A 25,780-nucleotide genomic window follows, 5' to 3' on the forward strand; every position below is an offset into this window, starting at 1 on the left:
CCTCTAATTGTCTCAGGGCGGGTCCCAGAGCTCCTCGCGCTCCGCTGCGCTCTGCTCTTATTGGACGCTCCGGCTGTCAATCAGACGCTCCACCCGCCCCTCCCAGGCTTCTCATCCCGCCCCCGCCGCCGTTCTGGCTTCTGATTGGCTGGGGAGGTTCCACGGGGAATAAATGACAGGCGTGTGTGAGTTATGGAGATGAGTGTGTGTGTGTGTGTGTGTGTGTGTGTGTGTGTGTGTGTGTGTGTGTGAGTGTGTGTGTGTGTTATAGAGTAAAGATTTATATCTATGGTGTAGATTTGATACTTTTATACACACACACACACACACACACACACACACACCTCAGTGTCGTCTCTCCTCCGGTTAACCCCTCCCCCCCACTGCCCCGCTAGCCCCGCCCCATGCCCCTCCCCCTGCCCCCCCTCCCCCCGGACTGGTCTGGTTCTCATTACACTCTGTAGTCTGCACTCTGTCTGAGACGAACAACTTTAAATAAACACTCTCTCTCTCTCTCTCTCTCTCTCTCACACACACACACACACACAGCCTCTATCCATTCATCTATATATCTCATTATATCTTTCTCACTCCTTCCCTCCCTGACCCCGCCCCCTCCTGTCTCAGTGTCCCTCATGTCTCCTCTCTGATGCTTCCACTCTTTCACACCTTTCACACTCTTCTCTCGTGTGTGACTGTTTGACATCCACTAAATCTCTCTCTCTCTCTGACACACACACACACACACACAGCCGAATGGTTTAGATGAAGTGTATAACGCCTCCCTTCACCCAGGGGACTCGGGCACAGACCCGTAAGCGCGGTCCGGTGTGAGTAGTGTGTCCAGGAACAGATCAGTGGACCTCGGTGTGTGTGTGGTGAGAGGCGGTGTTTATGAGAGGTGATCGCGGGGTGGTGACACACCCAACCCCACCCCCCATCATCACAATGCAGAGAAACCACGAATCTGTACGGCAGTAAGAAGTTTATGATGTGATGATGTCACTCTATGGACAGAGATGTGTGTATGACCTCACTCAGCAGTCAGGAGTCAGGAATTGGGTGCACACACACACACAGGAAATACTCGTTCCCACTGGAGATGAGATGCAGTAGCTGAGCCGTCCTGTCGCTGAGAAACTTAGAATGAGGCAGAGATTCACATGTGGCACAGTGTGGAGGGAAAAGGCATGTGTGTGTGTGTGTGTGTGTGTGTGTGTGTGTGTTAAAGCATGATTGTCTATACTCTAATCTTATGATGATTTACCTGTTGAGACATTGTATTTAGGCTCTCTCTCTCTCTCTCTCTCTCTCTCTGTGTCTTTTGTGTCTCTCTGTATAAAGAACATTCCACAGAAAGCAAGTGTATACTTGTGTTTCTGAACTGAGGGTGTGTTATGCACAGAGATTTGTGTGTGTGTGGGTGAGTGTGTGAGTGTGTGCTGTTCTGTATTAGAATATTTCTCCATCACAAACACAGGCAAAACAATAGCAGATGAAGTTTATAAATTGGTAAAGTTCATGAGATTGTTTTGTATTAAAATCAACAAAAATGTGATGGAAATGGAGATGACATGGCGTCATGACTGTATGGCGGTGGAACAGACTGATCATTTGCCAATACAGTGAAACCTTGGATTACAAGCATAATTCATTTTTTTAGAACCAGGCTCATTTCCCAAAACACTCGTAAATCAAAGCAGATTTTCCTATAAAATATAATGGAAACTCAAATTATCCGTTCCACAGCCCCAAAAAATAAATACATAAAAATAATAAACACAAAATATTAATGAAAAAAAAATGTGTGTAAAGCTAAAGTAAGAGGCGACTCTTACATTAATAAACACACATATAAATTTTTTTTTGTCGTAAAAATTAGCAAGGAATATCGCTAATGACACTCATGTGAGCGACACACTAACGGAATCACTGCTGTAAAGCCGAGAGGGGGTGGAGGAGGGTGTAAAGACGAGAGTGTGAAGGGCAAATTACACACGTGCACACACATGATGACAGAGAGACAGAGACAGAGAGGGAGAAAATCAATCTTTAACCTCTCAAATGAGAATTGATTGACGCTAAGGCAGTATGACACTATAACAGTATAACAGTATGGCAGTTTGACACTATGACGATATGACAGTATGACACTATGACAGTATCCATCATACTGTCATAGTGTCATACTGCCACACTGTCATAGTATGACAACATGTTATAGTGTCATGTTGTCATACTTTTATTTTGTTTTCATACTGTCTTACTGTCATACTATCATGAGTCATAGAATACCATAATAGTGTTAATTTCATTATACTGTCATTGCGTTAAACTGTCACACTATGACCTTGAACCCTGTCAGATGTCTAACTACAGGCCAATATCAAACCTTTCAAACTCAAGATCAATTTCCATGATTTTATCTCTAAGATCATGGAAAAGTAGTAGCGCAGCAGCGACTATATGCTAATATCTACATAAAAATACACAACCTGTATTACTCAGGATCTATGCGTCTCTTGCTTGTGTTACTTGACTTTAGTATGGCTTTTGACACCATTGATCATGGTATTCACCTTTAAAGATTGAAAAATGTAGTAGGAATTAAGGGAACGGCCTTCTCCTAGCTCAGATCCTATTTAAATGATTGTTATCAGGTGATTATTCTGCATGTTTTCAAGTGGAGTTTGGTGTTCCACAGGGTTCAGTTTTAGGCTCACTGTTTTTTTTCTCTTTACATGTTTTCTCTGGGAAACATGATTCGTAAGCATGGTATTAGTTTTTATTGTTACGCTGATGACACACAGTTATATGTCTCAGCAAAACCAGGGGACATATGTGCAGGACATAAAAAACTGGAAGTTAATTAACTTCCTTCTGCTTAATCCTGATAAGATAGAAGTTCTAGTCATAGAACAACAAGCAGCTAGATGTAAGCTTTCTGATCACACTGTAACTTTAGATGGCCTTTCTGCTCCATCAGGTGCAACAGTAAAAGACCTCGGTGTGATTATAGATTTCAGCCTTTTATTTGAAGCTCATGTAGATTTCTCAAAGTTATGGAATAGTCTTCCAAATAGTGTTCGGAACTCAGACACAGTCTCAGTGTTTAAGTCCAGGCTAAATAGTTAGTCCTGCCGGAGTCTCTGCTTGCACTCTACAGTAAATATACATTTACATTCTAAATTATATGACTGTGACCATCTTCTTCTTTGTCTTTGGGCTGTTCCCTTTCAGGGGCCGCCACAGCAAATCATTTACCTCCATCTAACCCTATTCTCTGCATGCTCTTCTCTCACACCACTTACTTTAGGTCCTCTCTTACTGCATCCATAAATCTCCTCTTTGGTCTACCTCTAGACCTCCTGCCTGGCAGTTTCAACCTCAGCATCCTTCTACCGATATATTCACATCTCTCCTCTGAACATGTCCAAACCACCTCAATCTGGCCTCTCTGACTTTATCTCCAAAACATCTAACATGGGTTGTATAACATGATGAACTCATTCTTCATTCTATCCATGCTTGTCACTCTCAAAGAGAACCTTAACATCTTCAGCTCTGCTACCTCCAACTCTGACTCCTGTCTTTTCTTCAGTGCCACTGTCTCTAAGCCGTAGAGCATTGATGGCTTACCACTGTCCTGTACACCTTTCCTTTCATTCTCGCTGATACTCTTTTATCGCACAACACACCTGACACTTTTCTCCACCCATTCCAACCTGCCTGTACCCGCCTCTTCACCTCCTTTCCACACTCTCCGTTGCTCTGGACCGTTGACCCTAAGTACTTAAAGTCCTGCACCTTCTTTACCTCTGTTATCTCTTCTTACCTCTGCTCTCTCCTTTTCCTTTCTCTTCTCCTTTCCTTGTCTCTCTACTTCTCACTATACGCTCCTGAGCTGCCAGTGTTCCAGACCCCCTCTGCCCTCTGGACTTGTCTGGCCTGTCCAGGTTACATGGAGGCCTGTGTGGTCTGTTGGTGTGTGGTGAGTGTGGTGACTGAGGACAGTCCTGCCTCAGCTGAAGCAGGGAGGTTTTCCCTCAGCACCCTCGCCTTCACCTGCTCAACAGGTATTTAATAATTTTGATTCATATACATTTCCTCACATTTCATACACATTTCCATCATTTTCTTTTGATTGTGTAAAGCTGCTTTGCGACAATGACCATTTGTAAAATTCGCTATACAAATAAAATTAAATTGAATGTATGGCAGTAAATATCAATTCGATTCAATTAAATTAAATTTTATTTGTATAGCGCTTTTAGCAATTGTCATTGCCGCAAAGCAGCTTTACACAATCAAAAAAATTATTTAAGTTTGTATGAAATGTGAATTTTTATGAATCAAAATGGTCAGTTTGTCCCTGGTAAACGAGGGCGACAGTGGCAAGAAAAAACTCCCTGAGATGGTAATAGGAAGAAACCTTGAAAGGAACCAGACTCAACAGGGAACCCATCCTCATTTGGGTGAAACAGAAAGCAGAAAATTATACAGTGTGTGAGGTGGCAGGCAGTTCAGCTATAATAGCTGATGTTAATTGATGTTAATATGGAGTCCAGGTAGTTATAGAAGACTCAGGTAGACTTGTAGGAACTTGTAGGAACTAACGAACTGTCAAGTCCCCAGAGAAACAGTTGCCAACACCAGTCGAGGCCAGAACCATTTTCTAGGTAGAGAGAATCATCTCCAGACACCAGACGCATCCCAGAGAGACACACAGGGCATCCATGTGACGAGATCTTCAACCAGAAGCGGGGCACCAGGATGGGTCAGACAGGTCCGGAGGGCAGAGGGAGTCTGGATCACTGGCAGCTTGGGAACAACATGTGTAGCTCGACAGAGAGAGGGAAGGAGAGAGAGGGGGAGACAGGGGACGAGAGGAAAGAGAAAGAGGGGGAGAAAAAGAAGAAGAGAAGAGATGGCAGTTAGGTCTGGTCACAGTCACACAATGTATAATGTGAATGTATATTAACTGTAGAGTGCAAGCAGAGACTCCGGCATGACTAACTATGACATCATCACTAAAAGGGAGGAGCCAGAAGGAAACACAAACATGAGGGGGAACTGAGATGTAAAGCAAACAATCACCTCACCGTCAACAAACCTGAGTGATCAATGAGAGTGAGGAAGACAGCATCTAAACATACCAGTTCACCATAATACTCTACGTCCATGAGTCCCCCAGATCTGCTCCTTTACCTAAGGCTAATCTATTTATAAAAATGCTTGATTAAATAAATAGGTTTTTAGCCTGGACTTAAACACTGAGACTGTGTCTGAGTCCTAAACACTATTTGGAAGACTATTCCATAATTTTGGGGCTTTGTAAGAAAAAGCTCTGCCCCCAGCTGTATTTTTCATAATACGCGGTACTGACAAGCAGCCTGCATCCTTTAATCGAAGTAGGCGTGGCGGATCGTAAGACACTAGCTGTTCGCTCAGGTACTGCGGCGCGAGACCATTTAATGCTTTATATGTCAAGAGTAGTATTTTAAAATCAATGCGAAATTTCACAGGGAGCCAATGAAGTGAAAATAAGATAGAGGTGATGTGCTCATATCTTCTGGTTCTAATGAGGACTCGCTGCTGCATTCTGGACTAGCTGAAGCTTATTTATGCATCTAGCTGAACAACCAGACAGTAAGGCATTACAATAGTCCAACCTAGAGGTGATAAAAGCATGAACTAGTTTTTCTGCATCGTTTAGCGACAATATATTTCTTATCTTGGCAATATTTCTGAGGTGAAAGAATGCTATCCTGGTAAGATTATCAACATGAACTTCAAATGAAAGGCTGGAATCTATAATCACACCAAGGTCTTTTACTGTTGCACTTGATGGAACAGAAAGGCCATCTAAAGTTACAGTGTGATCTAAAATTTTACTCCTAGCTGTATGCGGTCCTATGACTAGAACTTTTGTCTTATCCGGATTAAGCAGAAGGAAGTTAATTAGCATCCAATTTCTTATGTCCTTTAGTAAGCTGGTTTATCTTATCAGGTTTTGCTGAGACATTTAACTGTGTGTCGTTAGCATAATAATTAAAACTAATACCATGCTTACGGATTATGTTGCCCAGAGGAAGCATGTAAAGGGAAAAAAGCAGTGGACCTAAAACTGAACCCTGCGGAACGCCAAACTTCACTAGAGAACATGCAGAATAATCACCATTTAAGTCTACATACTGATAACGATGGGTCAGATAGGATCTGAGCCAGGAGAGGGCTGTACCCTTAATTCCTACTACATTTTCTAATCTGTGAAGAAGAATACTATGATCAATGGTGTCAAAAGCTGCACTGAGGTCAAGTAATACAAGCATAGTTGCACAACCCTGATCAGAGGCCAATAGGAGGTCATTTACTACTTTAACGAGCGCTGTCTCTGTACTGTGATGAGGCCTAAATCCTGACTGATACAGTTCATGTATGCCATTTCTATGTAGATATGAGCATAGCTGCTCCGCTACTATCTTTTCCAGAATCTTAGAGATAAAGGGGAGGTTTGATATTGGTCTGTAACTGGACAGCTGACAGGGGTCGAGGCCAGGTTTCTTAATTATTGGTTTGATAACTGCTAATTTAAAAGATTTTGGAACATAACCAATGCTGAATGAGGAATTAATTATTCTCAACAGGGGTTCTGTTATTGCTGGTACTATCTGTTTAAGAAAATGTGTCGGTACAGGATCTAATATACAGGTTGATGAATTTTCAGAAAAGATGAGTGAAATTAGTTCATTCTCTTCAAGGGGAGTAAAGTATTCTAGGTTCTGATCTGACATGGCTAGATTAACATCTGCATCAATTACATTGTTCGGTTTCAAAACCTCAATTTTATGCCTAATATTTACAATTTTATTATTAAAAAAGTTCATGAAGTCCTCACTATTGCATGATGTTGTTGTGGAGATTTCTGCAGTGGTCTTGTTTCTGGTTAATTTGGCTACAGCATTAAATAAAAATCTAGGATTATTTTTGTTATTTTCTATAAGAGTGGAGAGATATGTTGATCTAGCTACACTAAGAGCTTTTCTATAGTTCAGGATGCTCTCCTTCCATGCTATTTGAAATACTAACAGTTTAGTTTGACGCCATTTACGTTCTAATTTCCGAGCGGTCTGTTTTAAAGAGCGCGTGTGATCGTTATACCAGGGAGCGAGTTTCTTATATTAAGTGATGCTTAGTGGTTAGAGCGATCAGAGGGTTCATTTCCAATGCAGGGTCATGTGATCATGGTTTAAGGTGAGATGTTGGTCGAGAGTATATTTTAATTAACCACCTGAACTCAAGATTTAGCTCCAGAATAAAAACAAAATCCCAATAAAGTATACTAAACCATTGGTCCACTTAGATCCTTCTTAATTTCCACTTTTCTTATTTGGAATGTGTTTCCTGCCCTCATTAATTCTCTCTCTAGCGATTGGCTCTTCTTCTGAGCTCAGTACTTTTTTGCCAAACTTTTTCTGCTCATTCATCCTGAGTTTAACTGTTTATTTCTTCCTCATAAAACGGAAGTTTATAGGAAACAGTGAATAACATTATAAAGCATTAAAAGCATTATAAAAAATAATACAATTTATTATTAGCATTCAAAATGTAAATGTCATTTTTAAGGGAAGTTTTAAGGGAAGTTTAAAAAAGTTTTCTCTCTATCTCTCTCTCTCTCTCTCTGGACATGTTGTGGCCTGTGCGATATAAATCCTTTCTCTAAATAAAAGCAACAAGACAAACCAGAGAGAAGCTTCTTTAGACTAGAGGGAACAGATAGAAGAGACAAGAAGTGACAGTAGAAGAGAGAGATGTCAGAAGGTAAGACAGTTAAATAGAGAAGATGAAAATGTGAGACAGATCTTTCCTGAAACTGATTTTATCTTGGTTTTCCTGTTGAAGGACTTTACATCAAGTGGGATTTTACTTCTTTCTTCGATATCAGCGTGTGCAGATTGGAACAAAATGTCATGGCCCCAGGACCACAGTGGATCGTCTGATCCACACACATGTGTGAGTTATGGGTTATTTATCGTCCTCTGTCCATTTCTTCATAACTCTGTATCTCTGGTGTGTTTTCAAGTCATGTGTATAAGTTTGTTTCAACAGTGAAACTATTAGTGGAAATGTATATATTACACGATCTTACTGACGGTATAATAGGTACGATTATTAATTACAGACAATTACAGACAGATTAGTAGCTGCACTGGTTAAAAAAGGGTTTAGGGGTTCAGGTAGTTGGAGTTTTGGGTGGTTGTAGTTCACTTGGTTGGGGTTCTGGTGGTTGGAATTTCGGCTGGTAATTCATTTTGTTGGGGTTTGGATGGTTGGGGTTCAGGTTAATGCAGTTCAGAAGGTTGTAGTTTACGCATTTGGGATTTGGCTGAATGTAGTTCAGGTTTCTGGGCTCAGGTGGTTGAGGTTTGGGTGGTTGTAGTTCAGGTGGTTGAGTAATTATAGATCTGATAATTGTGGTTCAGGTAGTTGGGTGGTTAGACTACAGGTCCTTGGGGTTCAGGTAGTTGTAGTTCAGGTGGTTGTGATTTGGTTGGTAGTAGTTCATGTTTTTGGGAATTGGGTGGTTGTAGTTCAGGCAGAACTACAGCCACCCAAACCTCGAAAAAGTACCTCTCGCCAGGACATTGCCATATGTGAGGTTTTATATGGCATGAATGTCCTGACGAGAGGTACTTTATGCCCATCTCCAGTGATGATGAGGTAGTTTGTTCTACACTGATGGCACGGTGTAGTAGTGGTTAACACTGTGGCCTCACACCTCCAGGGTCCAGGGTCCGATTCCCTCCTCGGGGTCGGTGTGTGTGTGTGGAGTTTTCATGTTCTCATCCTGGTGCTGCGTTTTCCTCCCACAGTCCAAAGAAAGTCTGGGCATCACTGGGAGTAATCATCTGACACACAGGAGTATTAGCCACACTGGCATGTTTATGCCAGATGCTCTTTTACGCAATCGCCCCTCCATACCTGTGGCCAGGTGCAGACTTGGGTCCTGTTAAAAAATGGCACCAAAGCAAAAAATTAACATGAGATTGACGCTGTATATGGAGCTTTAAGTGTCCGAGAGATGATTTAAAGTATACAGGAGGATGTGTGGAGGACAGAAGCAAATTCTACACTGCTTTACAAGATTACACATTCATCCACATCCACAGATTTTGGTGTTCATGCGGGTTCCTAGAACCGTTCTCTCGCAGGTGTGTTTTCTTCTCACTGCTAAGTTCCACACAGTCACTCAGTCAGGAGGAAATGAGCTCAGCGTGGAGGAACGGCAGGTTCTGACTCGCCAAGCATCAATGATTACCCACCTAAATACTCTCTCTCTCTCTCTCTCTCTCTCTCACACACACACACACACACACACACACACACACATCCTCTAACGCAACTGTTCAGGACATAATGTCCGTAATTAAAGATGATTATTCAGGAGCAAATAAAAGTGTTTTTTTACATTCATGCCTGCCAAAAATGTGAAGGAACCCAGTGTGTGTATTTGTGTGTGTGTGTGTGTGTGTGTGTGGGATGGAAGGAGGACATCAGGGCTCTGATCCTATAAAACCCGATACATGAAATGAATTCAAAGAGGTCTAAATGTTCTTTAGTCTGCGGTTTCTCTTTGATGGTCAGGTGATGTCTACCTGTCTACAAGTCTACCTGAGTTTTTAATAACTACCTGGACTCCATATTAACATCAATTAACATCAACTGCTGTATGCTGAACTGCCTGCCAACTAACACACAGTATGAATGCAGATCATTTACTGCTTTCTGTTTCACCCAGATGAGGATGAGTTCCCTGTTGAGTCTGGTTTCTCTCAAGGTTTCTTCCTATTACCATCTCAGGGAGTTTTTCCTTGCCACTGTCGTCCTCGGCTTGTTCATCCGGGACTATCTGACCATTTTGATTCATACACATTTACATTCCATACAAACTTAAATAATTCTTTTGATTGTGTAAAGCTGCTTTGGGACAATGCCAATTGTTAAAAGCGCTATACAAATAAAATTTTATTGAATTGAATTGATGTCCTGGACATCAATAAGGGATAAGGGATGTTTTTGGCCTTGCAAATGGTACCTGAAATGAGTGTGTGAGTGCGTGTGCATGTGTGTGCCCTGCAATGGATTGGAACCCTGTCCCAGGTGTACGCCGCCCCGACCCTGTATACAGGATAAAGCGGTATAAAAGATGATTGATCGAGTGAGGTACCTGATAAAGTACTGAATGAGGTTAAACCATGCGCACTTTGCTTCTTCTCTCCACAGGTATCTCCACTGACTCTGAATTCCACAAGCTCTTCACCTTCTGATAAAGTCCCATCAGACTCCACAGTCTCTTTCTTTATCGGTACCTTCGTCCTTGCCATCGTCTTCCTCCTGGGTGTCCCAGGAAACCTCTTCATCATATGGAGCATCCTGGCACGCGCCCGTCAGCGCTCAGTCACCACGCTGATCATCCTAAACCTGGCGTGTGCCGACGGTGCCATCATGTGCCTCACCATATTCTTCATCGTATACCTGGCCAAGCAGTCGTGGGTGTTTGGACGCTTCATGTGCAAGTTGCTTTTCTACCTGTGCAACACCAACATGTATGCCTCCATCATGCTCATCACACTCATGAGCGTGCACCGGCTGGTGACCGTGCTGCGACCACAAGATGCTCACCTCTTCAAGCGCAGGAGAAACGTGCTGAGCGTCCTCACCATGCTCTGGGTGCTGGTCTTCACGCTCGCCATCCCTGCTTTCATATTCAGGGACGTGGAAGAGAAGCTCTGCAGCCAGGTGGTGTGCTCTCACAAGCACACAGATCCCAAATATGTACGTATATCTCACCGTCTACACGTCAATCACGCTACGCACTATACACTATAACAAACAACATTACTTACTATGTTGTTTTCCACAAACAGGTGGTGATCCACTTCTGCATGGAGACGGTGGTGGGGTTCCTGCTCCCGTACGCAATCATCGTCAGCAGTTATGTGTGTATCCTCCTCCGCCTGCGACAGACACGGTTTAAGAGGAGAGTGCGCAGTGAGAAGCTCATCCTCTCCATCATCATCACCTTCGCTGTGTTCTGGATCCCGTACCACATCATCAACATCATGCAGGTGAGGAACATCCACATCGACTTTTATCGGAACATCACTTTAATGTGGAGCATCAGCACAGTTGTGTGATGAGAAGCTATTCAACATTAAACCCTTATTATTACTAACAATCTTACACAGACACTCTTAATAACTTCACTAACAGGCTTATGGGATTCTCAGAGTGGTCTACCCCATAACCCACATGGCTGGTGTAGCGGCTCCAAAGTACAACCGTGGTTAACGGTTACAAAAATTAGACCATGTTGTTGTGTGTTAAATACAGAAATCCTGAATTATTCTGTATTTCCTTCCAGGTGGTGTCTGCGTGTGCACCAGCGCATTCTCAACTCCAAACGTACGTATTCTGTAACCTCATTACATTACTGATGCTAACGATAAGTCACATGACTGACGGCGTAACCCCTGGGCTTGTTTTCTTCACACAGGTTGAACAATTTTTCACGCTCTTATCGAGCCGCCGCCTCTTCTCTGGCCTTCATTAGCAGCTGTGCTAACCCGGTGCTGTATGCGCTAGCAGGGCGCTCGTACATTCGCGTAGATGGTATGTCCTTCATGGCCCGGTTGTTTGAGGGCACGGCGCTCGAGATCACCAACGGAACGCTCCAAATTCAACGTAAAATAAGCAGAGCAGGAGCGGCAGTGCTCGGCCTGAAGAACTGTGACTCGCATGCAAACAGGGAAGACCAAATCTGACTGACAGCATGACACACAGACGTCATCTACATCTACGTATACAAGAAATACTGAAGCCTATTTTTGGTGCAATCAGAAAATCAGTAAAAAATGGACACAGGGCACAGCCCTATAAGACCCAGCTAGCCAATTAGGACACAGCCATATAAGACCTGCCCACAACCACCTGGCCAATGAGGACACAGCCCTGTACGATCCGCCCAAAATCACACTTATCAACCACCTGTTTGTTTTTGGTCTGCTCCTCCCCTTTGCACCAAGTCTGAAGCAAGCGGTGACCTTGAAGCTAATATAGAGGTGCCAAAGCGTGCAGTTCCTTAAATGACCAAGAGCGAGTCAATTCCCATAGAGCCCCACGCTGAAATGCCCAAAACTACAACAGAAATAAACATTTGCAGTCTGGTACAAACAACAGTTTCTTTGTCCATGGCTAGAGACAAGAGTGATTTTTTAATGTAAACATTTATTGTATTATATTAATAATAAATTTATATTATGCCATAACGTTACACATAAGTACCTGAGCTAGGTAGGCATATTACAATCACCAGTTCTTATGGTCTGAAGTGGTTCTGACTCCACCCACAGTCTGGGGTTTAGATTTATATATAAACTGTATATTTAATACTTTTAGTGTGAAACTCTGTTTTTGAGGTGTTGAGATGAGGGTTAGAGTCGAACACCTGGAGAAACACCTTAAATAAATACAAGCACAGCGGAAATGTTCCTGTGTTTATTTAAGACTGAATAAAGGTTTTGTCCTTACAGACACTTTCCTATTGGCTGAAACCAGTTACATGGTCAAGCTGACAGGAAACACGTGGTGTGTGTTAATTCAATTCAATTTTATTCATATAGTGCTTTTAACAGTGGTCATTGTCTCAAAGCAGCTTCAAAATTAAAGAAATATATATTTAAAAAAAGAAAATTTATTTAAGTGTGTATGTGTGAGAAAAATGTGTCTAGATAATAATGAGATAGATGAATGAATGATGAATGAAATGTCTCTGATGAGGTCTGGATCACTGGGAGCAGGATGTGTAGCTCCAACCATCATAAAGCAGAATCCAGCTGGTCCTTCTCTGGATGCCTCAGGATCCTCACAGGGTTGGCCTTTATCTACTGAAGCTGGTACAATCTCCTCGGGATGGGTAAAGAACAGATGGAGAGAATTAGCGTAGTTGCCATTCAGGATAGATGTACTGAAGCATGACGTTATGGAATGAGTTATGCGTATGCCAGATTAAAGAGATGCGTCTTGAGTCTACTTTTAAACTGGGAAACTGTGTCTGAGCCCCGAACACTGTCTGGAAGGCTATTCCAAAGTTTTGGAGCTAAATATGAAAATGCCCTGCCCCCTTTTGTAGATTTAAAAATTCTGGGAATTACCAGAAGTCCGGAGTTTTGTGATCTTAAGGAGCGTGGTGGATTATAGCGTATCAGAAGACTGGTTAGGTATGTGGGAGCTTAACCATTTAAAGCCTTGTATGTAAGTAGTACTATTCTGTAATTAATTCTAAACTGAACAGGTAGCCAGTGCAGGGATGATAATATTGGGGTTATATGATCATATTTTCTGGATCTAGTGAGAACCCTGGCGGCTGCATTTTGGACTAACTGTAGCTTGTTTATTGAGGATGCAGGACAACCACCTAGTAATGCATTACAATAGTCCAGTCTGGAGGTCATGAATGCATGAACTAGCTTTTCTGCATCAGATACGGATAAGATACTCCTAAGTTTGGCGATATTTCTAAGATGGAAAAAGGCTGTTTTTGTGATATTGGAAATATGATTTTCAAAGGACAAGTTACTGTCTAACATCACGCCCAGGTCTTTTACTGTTGAGCTGGTAGTAACAGTACATCCTTCTAAACGCAGGCTGAATTGTGAAAGCTGTTGTGTGCTGGTTTTTGGGCCGATGAGCAATATCTCTGTCTTGTCTGAGTTTAGTAAAAGAAAGTTATCGGTCATCCAATCTTTTATGTCCTGGACACACTCGGTTAATCTAGACAATTTAGGTATTTTGTCTGGTTTTGTTGGGATATATAATTGGGTATCATCAGCATAACAATGGAAACTAATCCCATGTCTTCTAATGATGTTACCCAGGGAAGCATGTATATTGAGAACAGCAGATGTCCTTAAACTGACCCTTGTGGGACCCCATATTCCACTGGCATTACATCAGACAGTTCTTCATTTAGATCTACAAAATGGTATCAATCAGACAGGTATGATCTAAACCATTTTAATGCCTGTCCCTGAATACCTATGTGATTTTGTAAGCGATCTATAAGAATATTATGATCTACAGTGTTGAATGCAGCACTAAGATCAAGTAAGACTAGTATTGAGATGCAGCCTTGGTCCGAAGCTAAAAACAAGTCGTTCGCAATTTTAACTAGTGCAGTTTCTGTACTATGATGGGGCCTGAAACCTGATAGTTGTTTTCCTGTAAGAATGTGCATATCTGAGCTGATACTACCTTTTCTAATATTTTTGATATAAAGGGAAGGTTTGAAATCGGTCTGTAATTTATTTTATTTGGGGAGATACTAAGACAGCAGGTGTGAAATCACAAAGCACAAAGACGATGAAGACAAACATGAGGAAAACTACAAAGAGGGAATGAGCAGAACACCGCCAGCAACACATCAGCAACAATCACTGGTTTAATCATTTTATCCTTAGTTTATTCAGAATTACTATTTTGAAGGTTCCATGTAGAAGTGTGTGTACGGTGCTGACTCGGACACGTCCATAACGCTGGTTTATCCACAATCATTTATTACAGAAATGACTTTATTCTCCACTTATACATGTAAATAAATATGATTAGTAAATGATCAGACTGAGGGAGTTTAATGAGTAGAGGACACTGCCCACAGGACACTATACACAGGACACTGCACACAGGACACTACACACAGGACACTATACACAGGACACCGCACACAGGACACCGCACACAGGACACTATACACAGGACACTGCACACAGGACACTGTCCACACAGGACACTGTCCACACAGGACACTGCACACAGGACACTATACACAGGACACTATACACAGGACACTACACTGTCCTCTCAACCCTCATCAACATGGCGGCTCCGGTGGTGTACGGTCACGTGACATGCCACGTCACAGCGCTTCCGGGTCCCCAGGAGGTTCACTGGGACTGAACCGTCGGATCTCCTCGGCACACACACACACACACACACACACCGAGTGTTTAAAGCGACTCGAGGAGGATCAGTTCCTCTGCCGGAATGCGGGTGCTGATCGGTGAGTTCACACTCATTTACTGCATAAACACTCCGAGAAATCCGGGTTTAAATGTCACATCGTCCCGCTGTGTGTCAGCGCGTATTAACTCACACACACACACACACACACACACACACTCTCCCTCTCTCTCTCACACACACACACACACACACACTCTCTCTCTCACACACACTCACTCTCTCTCTCACACACACTCACTCAGTTCAGTTCAGTTCAGTTCAGAAGAGCTTTATTGGCATGAATGTTAACAGAAGTATTACATTGTTGCCAAAGCGATTATAGAACATTAATTACATTAATCTGAATTTATAAACCTATGCATTATAAACATATTAGATATGAAAGAATATCATATTAGTTAGACATAAACAAAATAGCCCTCCCCCCCCCCAAAAAAAAAACAATAAATAAATAATTAAAATTACATATATACATATATATAATAATAATAATAAAAATATATAACATCAATATTAACAACAATAACAACAACTATTTAAACATTAGTGATATACAATCATTATCACCCTTATTTTATTTTTATTATTTTTAGTTAGTTAGGAACATTCAGGTTACGCTGTGCCTCACTGTCTCTCAGGCTCTCACACTTGGATATAAATTTTGCAGCGAGGGTAGCAGTGCGGCCTTCTCCTAAAATTATTCTCATTTTTTCATCTTCTGTTAATTTAGAATAATTTGGGATTTTGTGCGTGATGATCTCAGTGAAGGTGTTCCTTATATGTTGATATTTTTGGCAGTAAAGAAGGAAGTGCATCTCCGTCTCGACCTCACCGCTCGTACACTGAGCACATAGTCGCTGTTCTCTGGGCAGCCAGGTTCTCCTGTGTCTGCCCGTCTCCACAGCCAGACGGTGCTCACTCAGCCTGTATCTGCTCAGGATCTGTCTCTGCTTTATATCTCTGACGGTGAAGAGATACTCTGCCAATTCATATTCTCTCTTTAGGGCCCGATAGCAGTGTAGTCTGGACTGGGTTTGGGTTTGACTGTCCCAGTGCTCCAGATACTCTCTCCTCATCTGATCAGTTATTTGTCTGATTCTGATGAGACTGTGGTGAGCAGTGCTGCTCTGAGACTGCAGTGTGTTAGGGGTTAGTGTGTTAGTGAGTCTCAGGACCAGCTGACAGAGGGGACTGGGTTTAGGGCCGAGCTCTTGGGTTCTCAGTGCTTCGTACTGCAGGCTGTTTTCATTACTCAATTTTAGATGTTCATAGAATTTTACTGCCCTTTTTTGGATGGCTATAATCAGCGGGAATCGACCTAATTCTGCCCTACATGCGTTAATTGGTGTTTTTCTCTGAACTTTGAGGAGATTTCTACAGAATTCTGCATGTAGGGACTCTGTGGGATGTTTGTCCCAGCGAGTGTAGTCATGTTTACTGAGTGGACCCCAAACCTCACATCCGTACAGCGCAATAGGCGCGATGACGCTATCAAAGATTTTACACCAGATTCTAATTGGGATGTGTGTTTTGTAGAATCTTTTCTTAATTGCATATAGAGCTCTTCGTGCTTTTTCTTTCAGTGCATTCACTCCCAGATCAAAGCCTCCGGAGGCGCTGAGTTTCAGTCCCAGGTAGTCATAGTGTAACGCATGCTCTAGGGTGGTGTTTCCCAGAGTAAACATGTGTCTGTTCTCCTGAGATCTGGCCTTTTTTTGGAAGATGATAATTTTGGTTTTTGTCAGATTGACTGTCAGGGCCCAGTTCTGACAGTACCGCTCCAGCAGGTCCAGATGCTGCTGCAAGCCGTGTTCAGTAGGAGACAGCAGCACCAGGTCGTCTGCGTAGAGCAGAAATTTGACTTCCGTATTGTTTAGGGTGAGTCCAGGAGCTGCAGATTGTTCCAGTAGCATTGCTAACTCATTAATGTAAATATTAAACAGAGTTGGACTCAAGCTGCAGCCTTGTCTCACCCCGCGCCCTTGAGTGAAGTATTCTGTCCTTTTGTTGTCGAGTTTTATGCTGCATTTGTTGTTCAAATAGATGGACTTGATGATGTCATATACTTTACCCCCAACACCACTTTTTAAAACCTGATAAAATAATCCTGTGTGCCAAATCGAATCAAATGCTTTTTTAAAGTCTACAAAACATGCAAAAATTTTCTTATTGCTTTTTTGGTGAACATGTTGGTTGATTAGGGTGTGTAGGGTGTGAATATGATCAGTGGTGCGATGGTTTGGTAGAAAGCCGATCTGACTCTTACTCAGGACGCTGTGTTCGGTAAGGAAGGTCTGGATCCGGGCGTTGATGATGCAGCAAAACACCTTCCCCAGATTACTGCTCACACAGATGCCCCGGTAGTTGTTAGGGTCTAATTTATCTCCACTCTTATGTATTGGGGATATAAGCCCCCGATTCCATGTGTCAGGAAAACAGCCAGCTTGAAGAACCAGGTTGAAGAGCCTCAACACAGCACTCTTTACTACAGGAGTGCTGTGTTTAAGCATCTCTGTCCTGATGCTGTCTGGACCACATGCCTTCCTGTCTTTAAGGTTTTTCAGTGCGTCAGTCAATTCGTCTAGTGTAATTTGGTAATCAAGCGGGTTTTGGTTATTTTTTATGATGGTTTCTAAATTTTCTAGTATATTTTGGATGACTTTTTGATTTGTTGTAAGATTTTGTGGGGAGATTTCTTTAAAAAGTGATTCAAAATAGGTTGTCCATATTTTTGGATCTTTTATCGATGGGTCCTGCGTGTGTGTCGGGTTCAAGCTGTTCCATTTTTTCCAGAACTCGTTTTCATTGATGGATTCCTCAATTTCTCTTAGTATCTGATGGTAGTGCTGTTGTTTTTTCTTATAAAGTATCTGTTTATAGTTCTTTAGTGTTTCACAGTATTTTTCTCTGAGTTCAGTGTTTTGTGGTAGTTTGTGTTTTTGGTTGGACAGCTGTCTGAGCTGTTTTCTTGCAGATTCACATTCCTCATCAAACCATTTTTCAGTGTTGGATTTTTGTTTATGGTGTTTGTTTGTTTTACACAGATTAGCTTTAGTTGCTGATATGTGGTAAATTTTATTTATTTGCTCTACTGCGAGGTTTACACTGGTTTGATTGAGTTGGAACTCGGTTGTTAGGAAGGTGTTAATGAGATTAGTAACCTCTGTAGAACTCATTGCGTTAGAAAGTTCAGACACACTGTTAGGACTCCATTTATAGCCCTGATTAAGGTTCAGTAGTTTGTAGTTTTCTTTTGTGTTAATTTGTTGCTGGATTCTTTTAAGGAAGACATTAATTTGGCAGTGGTCTGATAGGGGTAGCTGTGGTCTGACAGTGAAGGCACTTATACAGGAGGGGTCCATGTCAGTGAGAGCGTAGTCGACTACACTCGACCCGAGAGCTGAGCAGTAGGTGAACCGACCTAAGGAGTCTCCTGGGATCCTACCGTTAAGTATGTACAGGCCCAGGCCTCGACAGAGCTGCACCAACTCCTTACCGTTCTTATTTACTACAGGATCTGGGTTGACTCTTTCTTTTGTTGTAGGGGTTAAATTGGGAAGTGTGTTAAATATATTCTCTTTTTGGTGAAGATCCGCGGTGTCACTTACCAAACCTGTCCTGGCGTTAAAGTCTCCACACAGTAGTACATTTCCCTGAGCCTGGAAATGGCATGTTTCTGTGTGGAGGTTGTGGAAAAAGTCTTGACTGTAGTAAGGGGACTCTGCAGGTGGAGTATAGACTGCACAGATAAACAGACTCTTCTCATTGTTCACTACACCTCGTCTGAGCTGAAGCCAAATATGTGTGAGCTCTCTTTTTACAACAGACAGGTAAGGTGTAAGATCATCTTTATACCAAATTATAACTCCACCAGAGTCTCTGCCATGTTTTATGTTGGCTCTTTTAAAGGATGGTAGTATAATTTCTCGGTAGCCTGAGGGACAGTGAGTCTCCGCGTCCGAACGGCACCATGTCTCCAACAATATCAAAATGTCATGGTGTGCGTTTTTTAAAAAGTCTGCATTTAGGGTTTTAGTTCCCAAAATGGAAGAACATAAACCCTGAACATTCCATGAACTTATAGAGAGTGATTTCATTTTTTTTTTTTTTCTTTTAAACTAAGTTAGTGATAGTAGAGACGAAATAGAAGAATTAAAATATTTAAAATTTGTATATAATTCTGGAACGACATTACTAATAAACATGTATATAGAGGATTTACTTGTATTAGAGATACCCTCCAGTGCTTATACAAGTATTTTACAAATTAGTTGGAGTAGTTGTCGCACCTCTCCAATTTCTGTTGAGTTTGGGTGTGTTTTACCTTGAACTATATCAGCATATGAGAGGTGCTGCAAGGGTGGAAGAGGTTGAGCTTCATTATAAGTTGCCTTCTGCCACAGGGTGTTTCTGAAGCAGGGATCCTGCCTCTGTGTTGGTCTGGATTCGGTTCTTGCAGTCTGTGCTTTGCTAGTGTAAAATTTGATGGACTTTGAGTTGTTGACGATGGTTCTGTTGTGTTGGGCTTTCAAATGGTGTGTGCTGTAGGTCATATGTCTTCTATGTTCAGGTGGTTGGTCGGGTGTGTGGTTGTTAGTAGGTGGTCTTCGACTTTGGGAGTTTTTTGGCCTGCTGAACTTCGGATTGTTTTGGTCTCTCTTGAGTGCAGCATCCTTTAGATTTTTGGCGAAGAGTCTGATTCCGTCCTGGTGTAGGTGCACATGGTCAAATAGGTGTTCATCTGTTATGGTTGGATGCTGTGCAATGGTGGTGTTGGGGATGATGGAGCATTTTTTGGTTATATTTTCATTGATTTTTTTGATGAACTTCCAGGAGTAGTCTCTTCTGGGTAAAACTGTTGAGATGATTATATTGGTTTGTGGAAACACCATGTGAGCTTTTTCAGTTATCTTTTTCATTAAGTCTGCTACTTTCTCTCCTTTGGAGTGCAAATCATTTGTGCCAGTGTGAATCACTATATTTTGGGGCGTTTGAAGTTTGGATTGGCAGAGTAGCCTGAGTGCACTATCAGTGGTGGGACACCAGAACTTTGCGACTCTGTGTGTGGGGAACAGCTTTCTGTGATTTAAAAATTTGCCATTGGAATCTATGAGAATTGCAGTCTTGGGGTGTTGTGAATGGTTGGTGGGCTGGATTGAGGGTTGGTTGGTTGGTTGGGTGGTTAACTCTCTGGTTGGGGGGTTTGTTAACTGGTTGGTCTGTTGGGTGGCTATTTGACTGGTTGATGGGGCAGCTAACTGGCTAGTCGATGGGGTGGCTAATTGGCCAGTTAATGGGGCGGCTAATTGGTTAATCAGTGGAGTGGATAATTGGCTGCATGGTGGAATGGCTAACTGGCTGGTCGGTGGGGCGGCTAACTGGCTAGTTAATGGGGCGGCTAACTGGCTAGTTAATGGGGCGGCTAACTGGCTAGTTGATGGGGCGGCTAACTGGCTAGTTGATGGGGCGGCTAACTGGCTAGTTGATGGGGCGGCTAACTGGCTAGTTGATGGGGCGGATAATTGGCTGCATGGTAGGATGGCTAACTGGCCAGTCAGTGGGGCAGCTAACTGACTGATCTGGTTGATTTGTTGGGTGGCTAGTAGGTTGTGTGTAGGCTGGGGGTCAGTGGTGGTGTGGGTGTTCTTGACATGAATGTGGGACTGTTCGGATATCTCAGTTAAGGTGTTGAGCTGCTGTTTAAGATTTATAATCAAAGACTCTTTTTGTTCTAGTTTGTCCTTAAGTGTACACATCTCCTCTCTGAGGAATTTGTTGTCTTTTTGGAGCTTGTCCATGTTTTTTTCCAGTTGTCCTATTCTGGTCTGAGTCTGTTCTTTAAGCTGTTGTGTCTCCTCTCTCATTTGTTGGATTGTTTCACTGTCTTGTAGTTTACTCTCCTTGAACTCCATGATCTCCATCTCTAAGAGGGAGAGACACTCTTGTATGCGTTGTATAGACACTGCAGATCGGGGTGTGTGAGGGGGGTTTGGGGAGTGTGAGGAGTGGAGATTGGGCTGTGTGTGTGAGGATGGCTGCAGGGGAGGGTCACATGCAGAAGGATCAGGGGGAGGAGGGGGGCAAGTCTCTGAGCTGGGATGGGCTTCTGTTAGGATTTTGTTTTTTTCTTTCTCAGCTAAAGCTTTTAGCTCATTAAATTCAGTTTGAAACTTTGCCAGGCTGGATTCTGGTCCCTGAATCATTATAGTGCCATTGTTATACAGGTTGATGTTAAATTTGGGAGTGGTGTCAATGTACAGTTGTCTCATAGCTTTGTTTCCAGCCATCTTCAAGCCTTTATTGGCTGAGAGGAGGGCCGTGTGCCAGGCATTCGGTTGCTCTGTGTAGAACAGCAGGTCTGCTTTCATTATTTTATCATTTAATATCATAAAATCAGCTCTAAGAGTTTCAGGAAAGTCTCTCAAAATCTTAGCTTTGTATTTTTTCTTGGCATTTTCAGTAGTTATGTCATCTGGGTAGCTGATAGCAAGTGTGTTAAAACTCCACTCCTCAGATTTTTCAAAAATAGCCATCTGTAACTGTCACTCTGTAACTGTCACTCTGTAACTGTCACTCTTAGCTGTGATGCTAGCAGCTAGGGGATATTTATATTAGCAGGTTGAAAATAATAATATCAGTTCCTACCTGCCTTTTTGAAATAGATTTCTTTTATTTATATTTTAATAAAGTGCTTTTCTTCAGTTTCCTCTTGTTTTTCTTATTCTTTAGTTGATGTCCTACAGCTGCTCTGTGTTTTGTGTCTCTATTAGTGAATTCTTAGGTTCTTTGGGTAAAATTGTCAATTTTTCTTTTTCTTTTTTCTTTTTTTTCCTTCCTCCCTCTGTTCAGTGTGTTCTCAGGTTGTTTAGCTTTTTTTTTTTTTGTTTAGCTCTCTCTCTCTCTCTCTCACACACACACACTGCAGGTCAGATTCTACACACCGCATTTAGTTTCCTACCCACACTGCGGCAGACCCCGCCCCCTGCGCGCTGATTGGCTGTTAATTTCACTTCCGCTCACCCGACATCGCCCCCTGGTGGCCCTCAGGGTCAGTGCTCCCTCTCCAATGTCACTTTAATAAGCTAATAATAAAGAATATAAAAGGTGTCATTTATCAGGTGTGTGTGTGTGTGTGTGTGTGTGTGTGTGTGTGTGTGTGTGTGTGTGATGCACAGTGGTGTCTAAAGTATTCACATTCATTACTTGAGTAGAAGTATAGATACTAGGGTTTAAAAAGACTTCTTTAGAAGTTGAAGTATCAACTCAAGCTTTTTACTCCAGTAAAAGTGTAAAAGTGTAAAAGTACTGGTTTCAAAACTACTTAAAGTATAAAAGTAAAAGTAACGTGAGGGGGAAAAGCATTAAGGATAAAAGCTTAGGCTGTGCCACGGGCCTGTATACTGCACTAACAGCTCATGATACACCATGGCTAAAGTAAGATAGCGTAACTGCTGAACTCCTCCAGCGACCCCACGTCATGGCTCACCCTGTGCTAACAAAGAAAGCTCAATCAGAAGAAGCTCACCTGTTCTTGTTTTTTTGTTGTATTTTTTGTATTGGAATGTAAATGTACAGCCAAGCTCAGCTGCAGGAATCTGTGAGGCAACATACAGGAAAATTAGTGCACCCAGGGCAGGCTTAGGAACAATTACCCCTGTGTGGTCGTCTATAATAAACATTAGTGCTGTTCCCTTCCTCGCTGGTGCTTGGTTGTGACATTTCGCTCGAATCTTGAGTCTCTATCACGGACATCTTCGTCTACTTATCACAACCTTATCAACCGAAAATGCTATTTTATTCAAACGTCCTTGCTGGAGTGTGTGACGTGACGTCATGTGCAGGTGCGATGGATCGCGTCCCAACCAATAGGGTGTGGGAATGGTGTGTTTATACTTCTCATCCAACCACAATCAAATTCACTCCATCCGGACGGCACGGTTTATCCGGATGTTTTTTTGTTTGTTTGTGTTTTGAATGATGAAATAAAATAGGAGTAACGAGGCTATTTTTTAAATGTAAGGAGTAGAATTAAAAAGTCGGCTGAAAAATAAATACTCCAGTAAAGTATAGATACCCAAAACTTCTACTTAAGTAAAGTAACGAAGTATTTGTACTTCCTTACCTGAAATCTCTGGTTATACACGACCTGGCCAACAGAGGTCACTGTATCTCAAGTCTCACATTATATCTTCCAGGCAAAGACAACAACTAGTGAGACAGAGCTGCACATTCCTGATTAAACCACACACACACACACACACACACACACACCGTGTCAGGAAAACCTCCTGAGTGTGTGTAATGAGAGATCATTTAAATGCCACATGGTCCAAAATATCCAGTAGAAATCAGAGCTGTGTTTAATACTGAAAGTAACTTTGTGTGTACGTGTGTGTGTGTGTGTGTGTGTGTGTGTGTGTGTGTGTGTGTGTTTTCTTTCAGGCGGAGGGTCTGGGTTTATTGGCCGTGAACTCATCAGACTCCTGAAGGTTAAAGGTCATGAGGTCACGGTCATATCACGGCACCCTGGTGTGGGTCGGATCACCTGGGTCAGTAAATAAAATTGTCCACACACACACACACAAGTCATCTCTCAGCTACAAACATCAACACTTACAGGTTCTGTGTTTCAGGCTGGATTCAGTTACTTTATAAACTCTTACTATACGTTTCACAAAGTGTGTGTGTGTGTGTGTGTGTGTGTGGTTTTTCAGGCTGATCTGGAGTCAGCTGGTCTCCCTGTGTGTGACGCTGTGGTGAATCTCGCTGGAGAAAACATCTTAAACCCACTGAGACGGTCTGAACACACACACACACACACACACAAACACACACAATGAGAGTTATCAGATGATTGTATTAAATGCTGAGTAACCCACAGTGTGTGTGTGTGTGTGTGTGTGTGTGTGTGTCTTGTGCAGATGGAGTGAAAGTTACAGAGCTGATGTGTTTAACAGTCGAATAAACACCACCAGGAGCTTAACACACTGTATCACCTCCTCACACACTCCTCCTCAGTCCTGGGTCCTGATCACCGGCCTCGGTCTGTCTGTCTGTCTGTCTCTCAGTCTGTCTGTCTGTCTGTCTTTTAGTCTCTCTCACAGTCTGTCTGTCTCTCAGTCTGTCTTTTAGTCTGTCTGTCTCTCAGTCTGTCTTTTAGTCTGTCTGTCTCTCAGTCTGTCTGTCTGTCTTTTAGTCTCTCTCACAGTCTGTCTGTCTCTCAGTCTGTCTGTCTGTCTCTCAGTCTGTCTTTTAGTCTGTCTGTCTGTCTCTCAGTCTGTCTCTCAGTCTGTCTGTCTGTCTCTTAGTCTGTCTGTCTCTCAGTCTGTCTTTTAGTCTGTCTGTCTCTCACTCTCTCAGTCTGTCTTTTAGTCTGTCTGTCTCTCACTCTCTCAGTCTGTCTTTTAGTTTGTCTGTCTCTCAGTCTGTCCCTCTCTCTCACAGTCTGTCTGTCTCTCAGTCTGTCTCTCACTCTCTCTGTCTGTCTTTTAGTCTGTCTGTCTCTCAGTCTGTCTCTCACTCTCTCAGTCTGTCTTTTAGTCTATCTGTCTCTCAGTCTGTCCCTCTCTCTCACAGTCTGTCTGTCTGTCTCTCAGTCTGTCTGTCAGTCTGTCCCTCTCTCTCAGTCTTTCTGTCTGTCTCTCAGTCTGTCCCTCTCTCAGTCTGTCTTTCTCTCTCACAGTCTGTCTGTCTCTCTCAATCTGTCTGTCTGTGAAACAAGTATTAAATGAATGTTTGCAGTTTAAATGGTGTGTGTGTGTGTGTGTGTGTGTTTCTCAGCATGTTACAGACCAAATGGAGAGACTCAGTACACAGAGGACAGTGAGTGGACGACCTTTGACCTTTGGTCTCAGTTGGTGAAGGAGTGGGAGGAAGTGGGACGACTTCCAGGAAACGCCACAGAAAACACCAGACAGGTCGTCATCAGATCAGGTGACCCATACTGACCGTCCCCCCAACCCCCCACCCCCCCCTCATACCACACCCCATGTCTCCCGTATGGCCCCTCCCCTGCCCCTCCGCTTTACACCCTGTGTGTTGTGTCGTCCTCTCAGGAGTGGTCCTGGGTCGCGGGGGTGGGGCCATACAGCAGATGCTCCCTCCGTTCTGGCTGGGTTTAGGAGGAACTTTGGGTTCGGGGTCGCAGCCCTTTCCTTGGATCCACGTGTCAGATTTAGCCGGGATCATCGCTCACTCTCTCGATCCGTCCTGCGTCCCAGCGTCCCCTCGGCCGGCGGTGTTTAATGGAGTCGCTCCGGCTCTGAACACCAACCTCGAGTTCACGTGGGAGCTGGGCCGAGCCTTGAGACGCCCCACGCCGCTTCCCGTCCCTGAGTTCCTCCTGAGAGCCGCCCTGGGCCCAGAGAGGGCCGCGATCCTGACCCAGGGTGCGAGGGTCGTCCCGCGGAGAGCGCTGGAGTCGGGATTTCGGTTCCAGTATCCGGATCTAACCTCGGCGCTGCGGCAGATTCTCTCACGCTCGCCGTAAATACGTGACCTGTTTCTGCTTTCTGAATCGCTAACATGTTAGCATGTTGACTTGATTGTTAAACAAGTTGTTTGCTAATATGCTAGCAGAGTGTATGATGTAGCAGGTGTGTGTACTCCACTGGAACGAGATCTGGTTATGTTAGCTCGCTAACGTGTGAATAAAGTAAACAAGCATCAGGTCTGAGTGCGGGGTTTTTTTCATACTGTG

General features: G+C 43.0%; 2 protein-coding genes across 2 annotated transcripts; both read left to right on the forward strand.

Annotated features, from left to right (window-relative positions):
• The first annotated feature begins 7,776 nt into the window (after window positions 1-7,776).
• Window positions 7,777-12,710, forward strand: ltb4r2b (leukotriene B4 receptor 2b). Its single transcript, XM_053501232.1, has 6 exons — window positions 7,777-7,821; window positions 7,903-8,013; window positions 10,285-10,836; window positions 10,929-11,129; window positions 11,426-11,466; window positions 11,558-12,710. Exons 2-6 carry the CDS (start codon window positions 7,966-7,968, stop codon window positions 11,823-11,825), a joined length of 1,110 nt encoding a protein of 369 aa, XP_053357207.1. The 5' UTR covers window positions 7,777-7,821; window positions 7,903-7,965; the 3' UTR covers window positions 11,826-12,710.
• A 2,250-nt stretch (window positions 12,711-14,960) lies between these two features.
• Window positions 14,961-25,749, forward strand: sdr39u1 (short chain dehydrogenase/reductase family 39U, member 1). Its single transcript, XM_053495685.1, has 6 exons — window positions 14,961-15,118; window positions 23,524-23,630; window positions 23,796-23,878; window positions 24,003-24,124; window positions 24,862-25,014; window positions 25,137-25,749. The coding sequence occupies exons 1-6, from the start codon at window positions 15,103-15,105 to the stop codon at window positions 25,568-25,570; spliced, it is 915 nt and encodes a 304-aa protein (XP_053351660.1). The 5' UTR covers window positions 14,961-15,102; the 3' UTR covers window positions 25,571-25,749.
• The last annotated feature ends 31 nt before the right edge of the window (window positions 25,750-25,780 follow it).

This window comes from Clarias gariepinus, chromosome 1 (assembly GCF_024256425.1).
Source record: "Clarias gariepinus isolate MV-2021 ecotype Netherlands chromosome 1, CGAR_prim_01v2, whole genome shotgun sequence".
NCBI lineage: Eukaryota > Metazoa > Chordata > Actinopteri > Siluriformes > Clariidae > Clarias > Clarias gariepinus.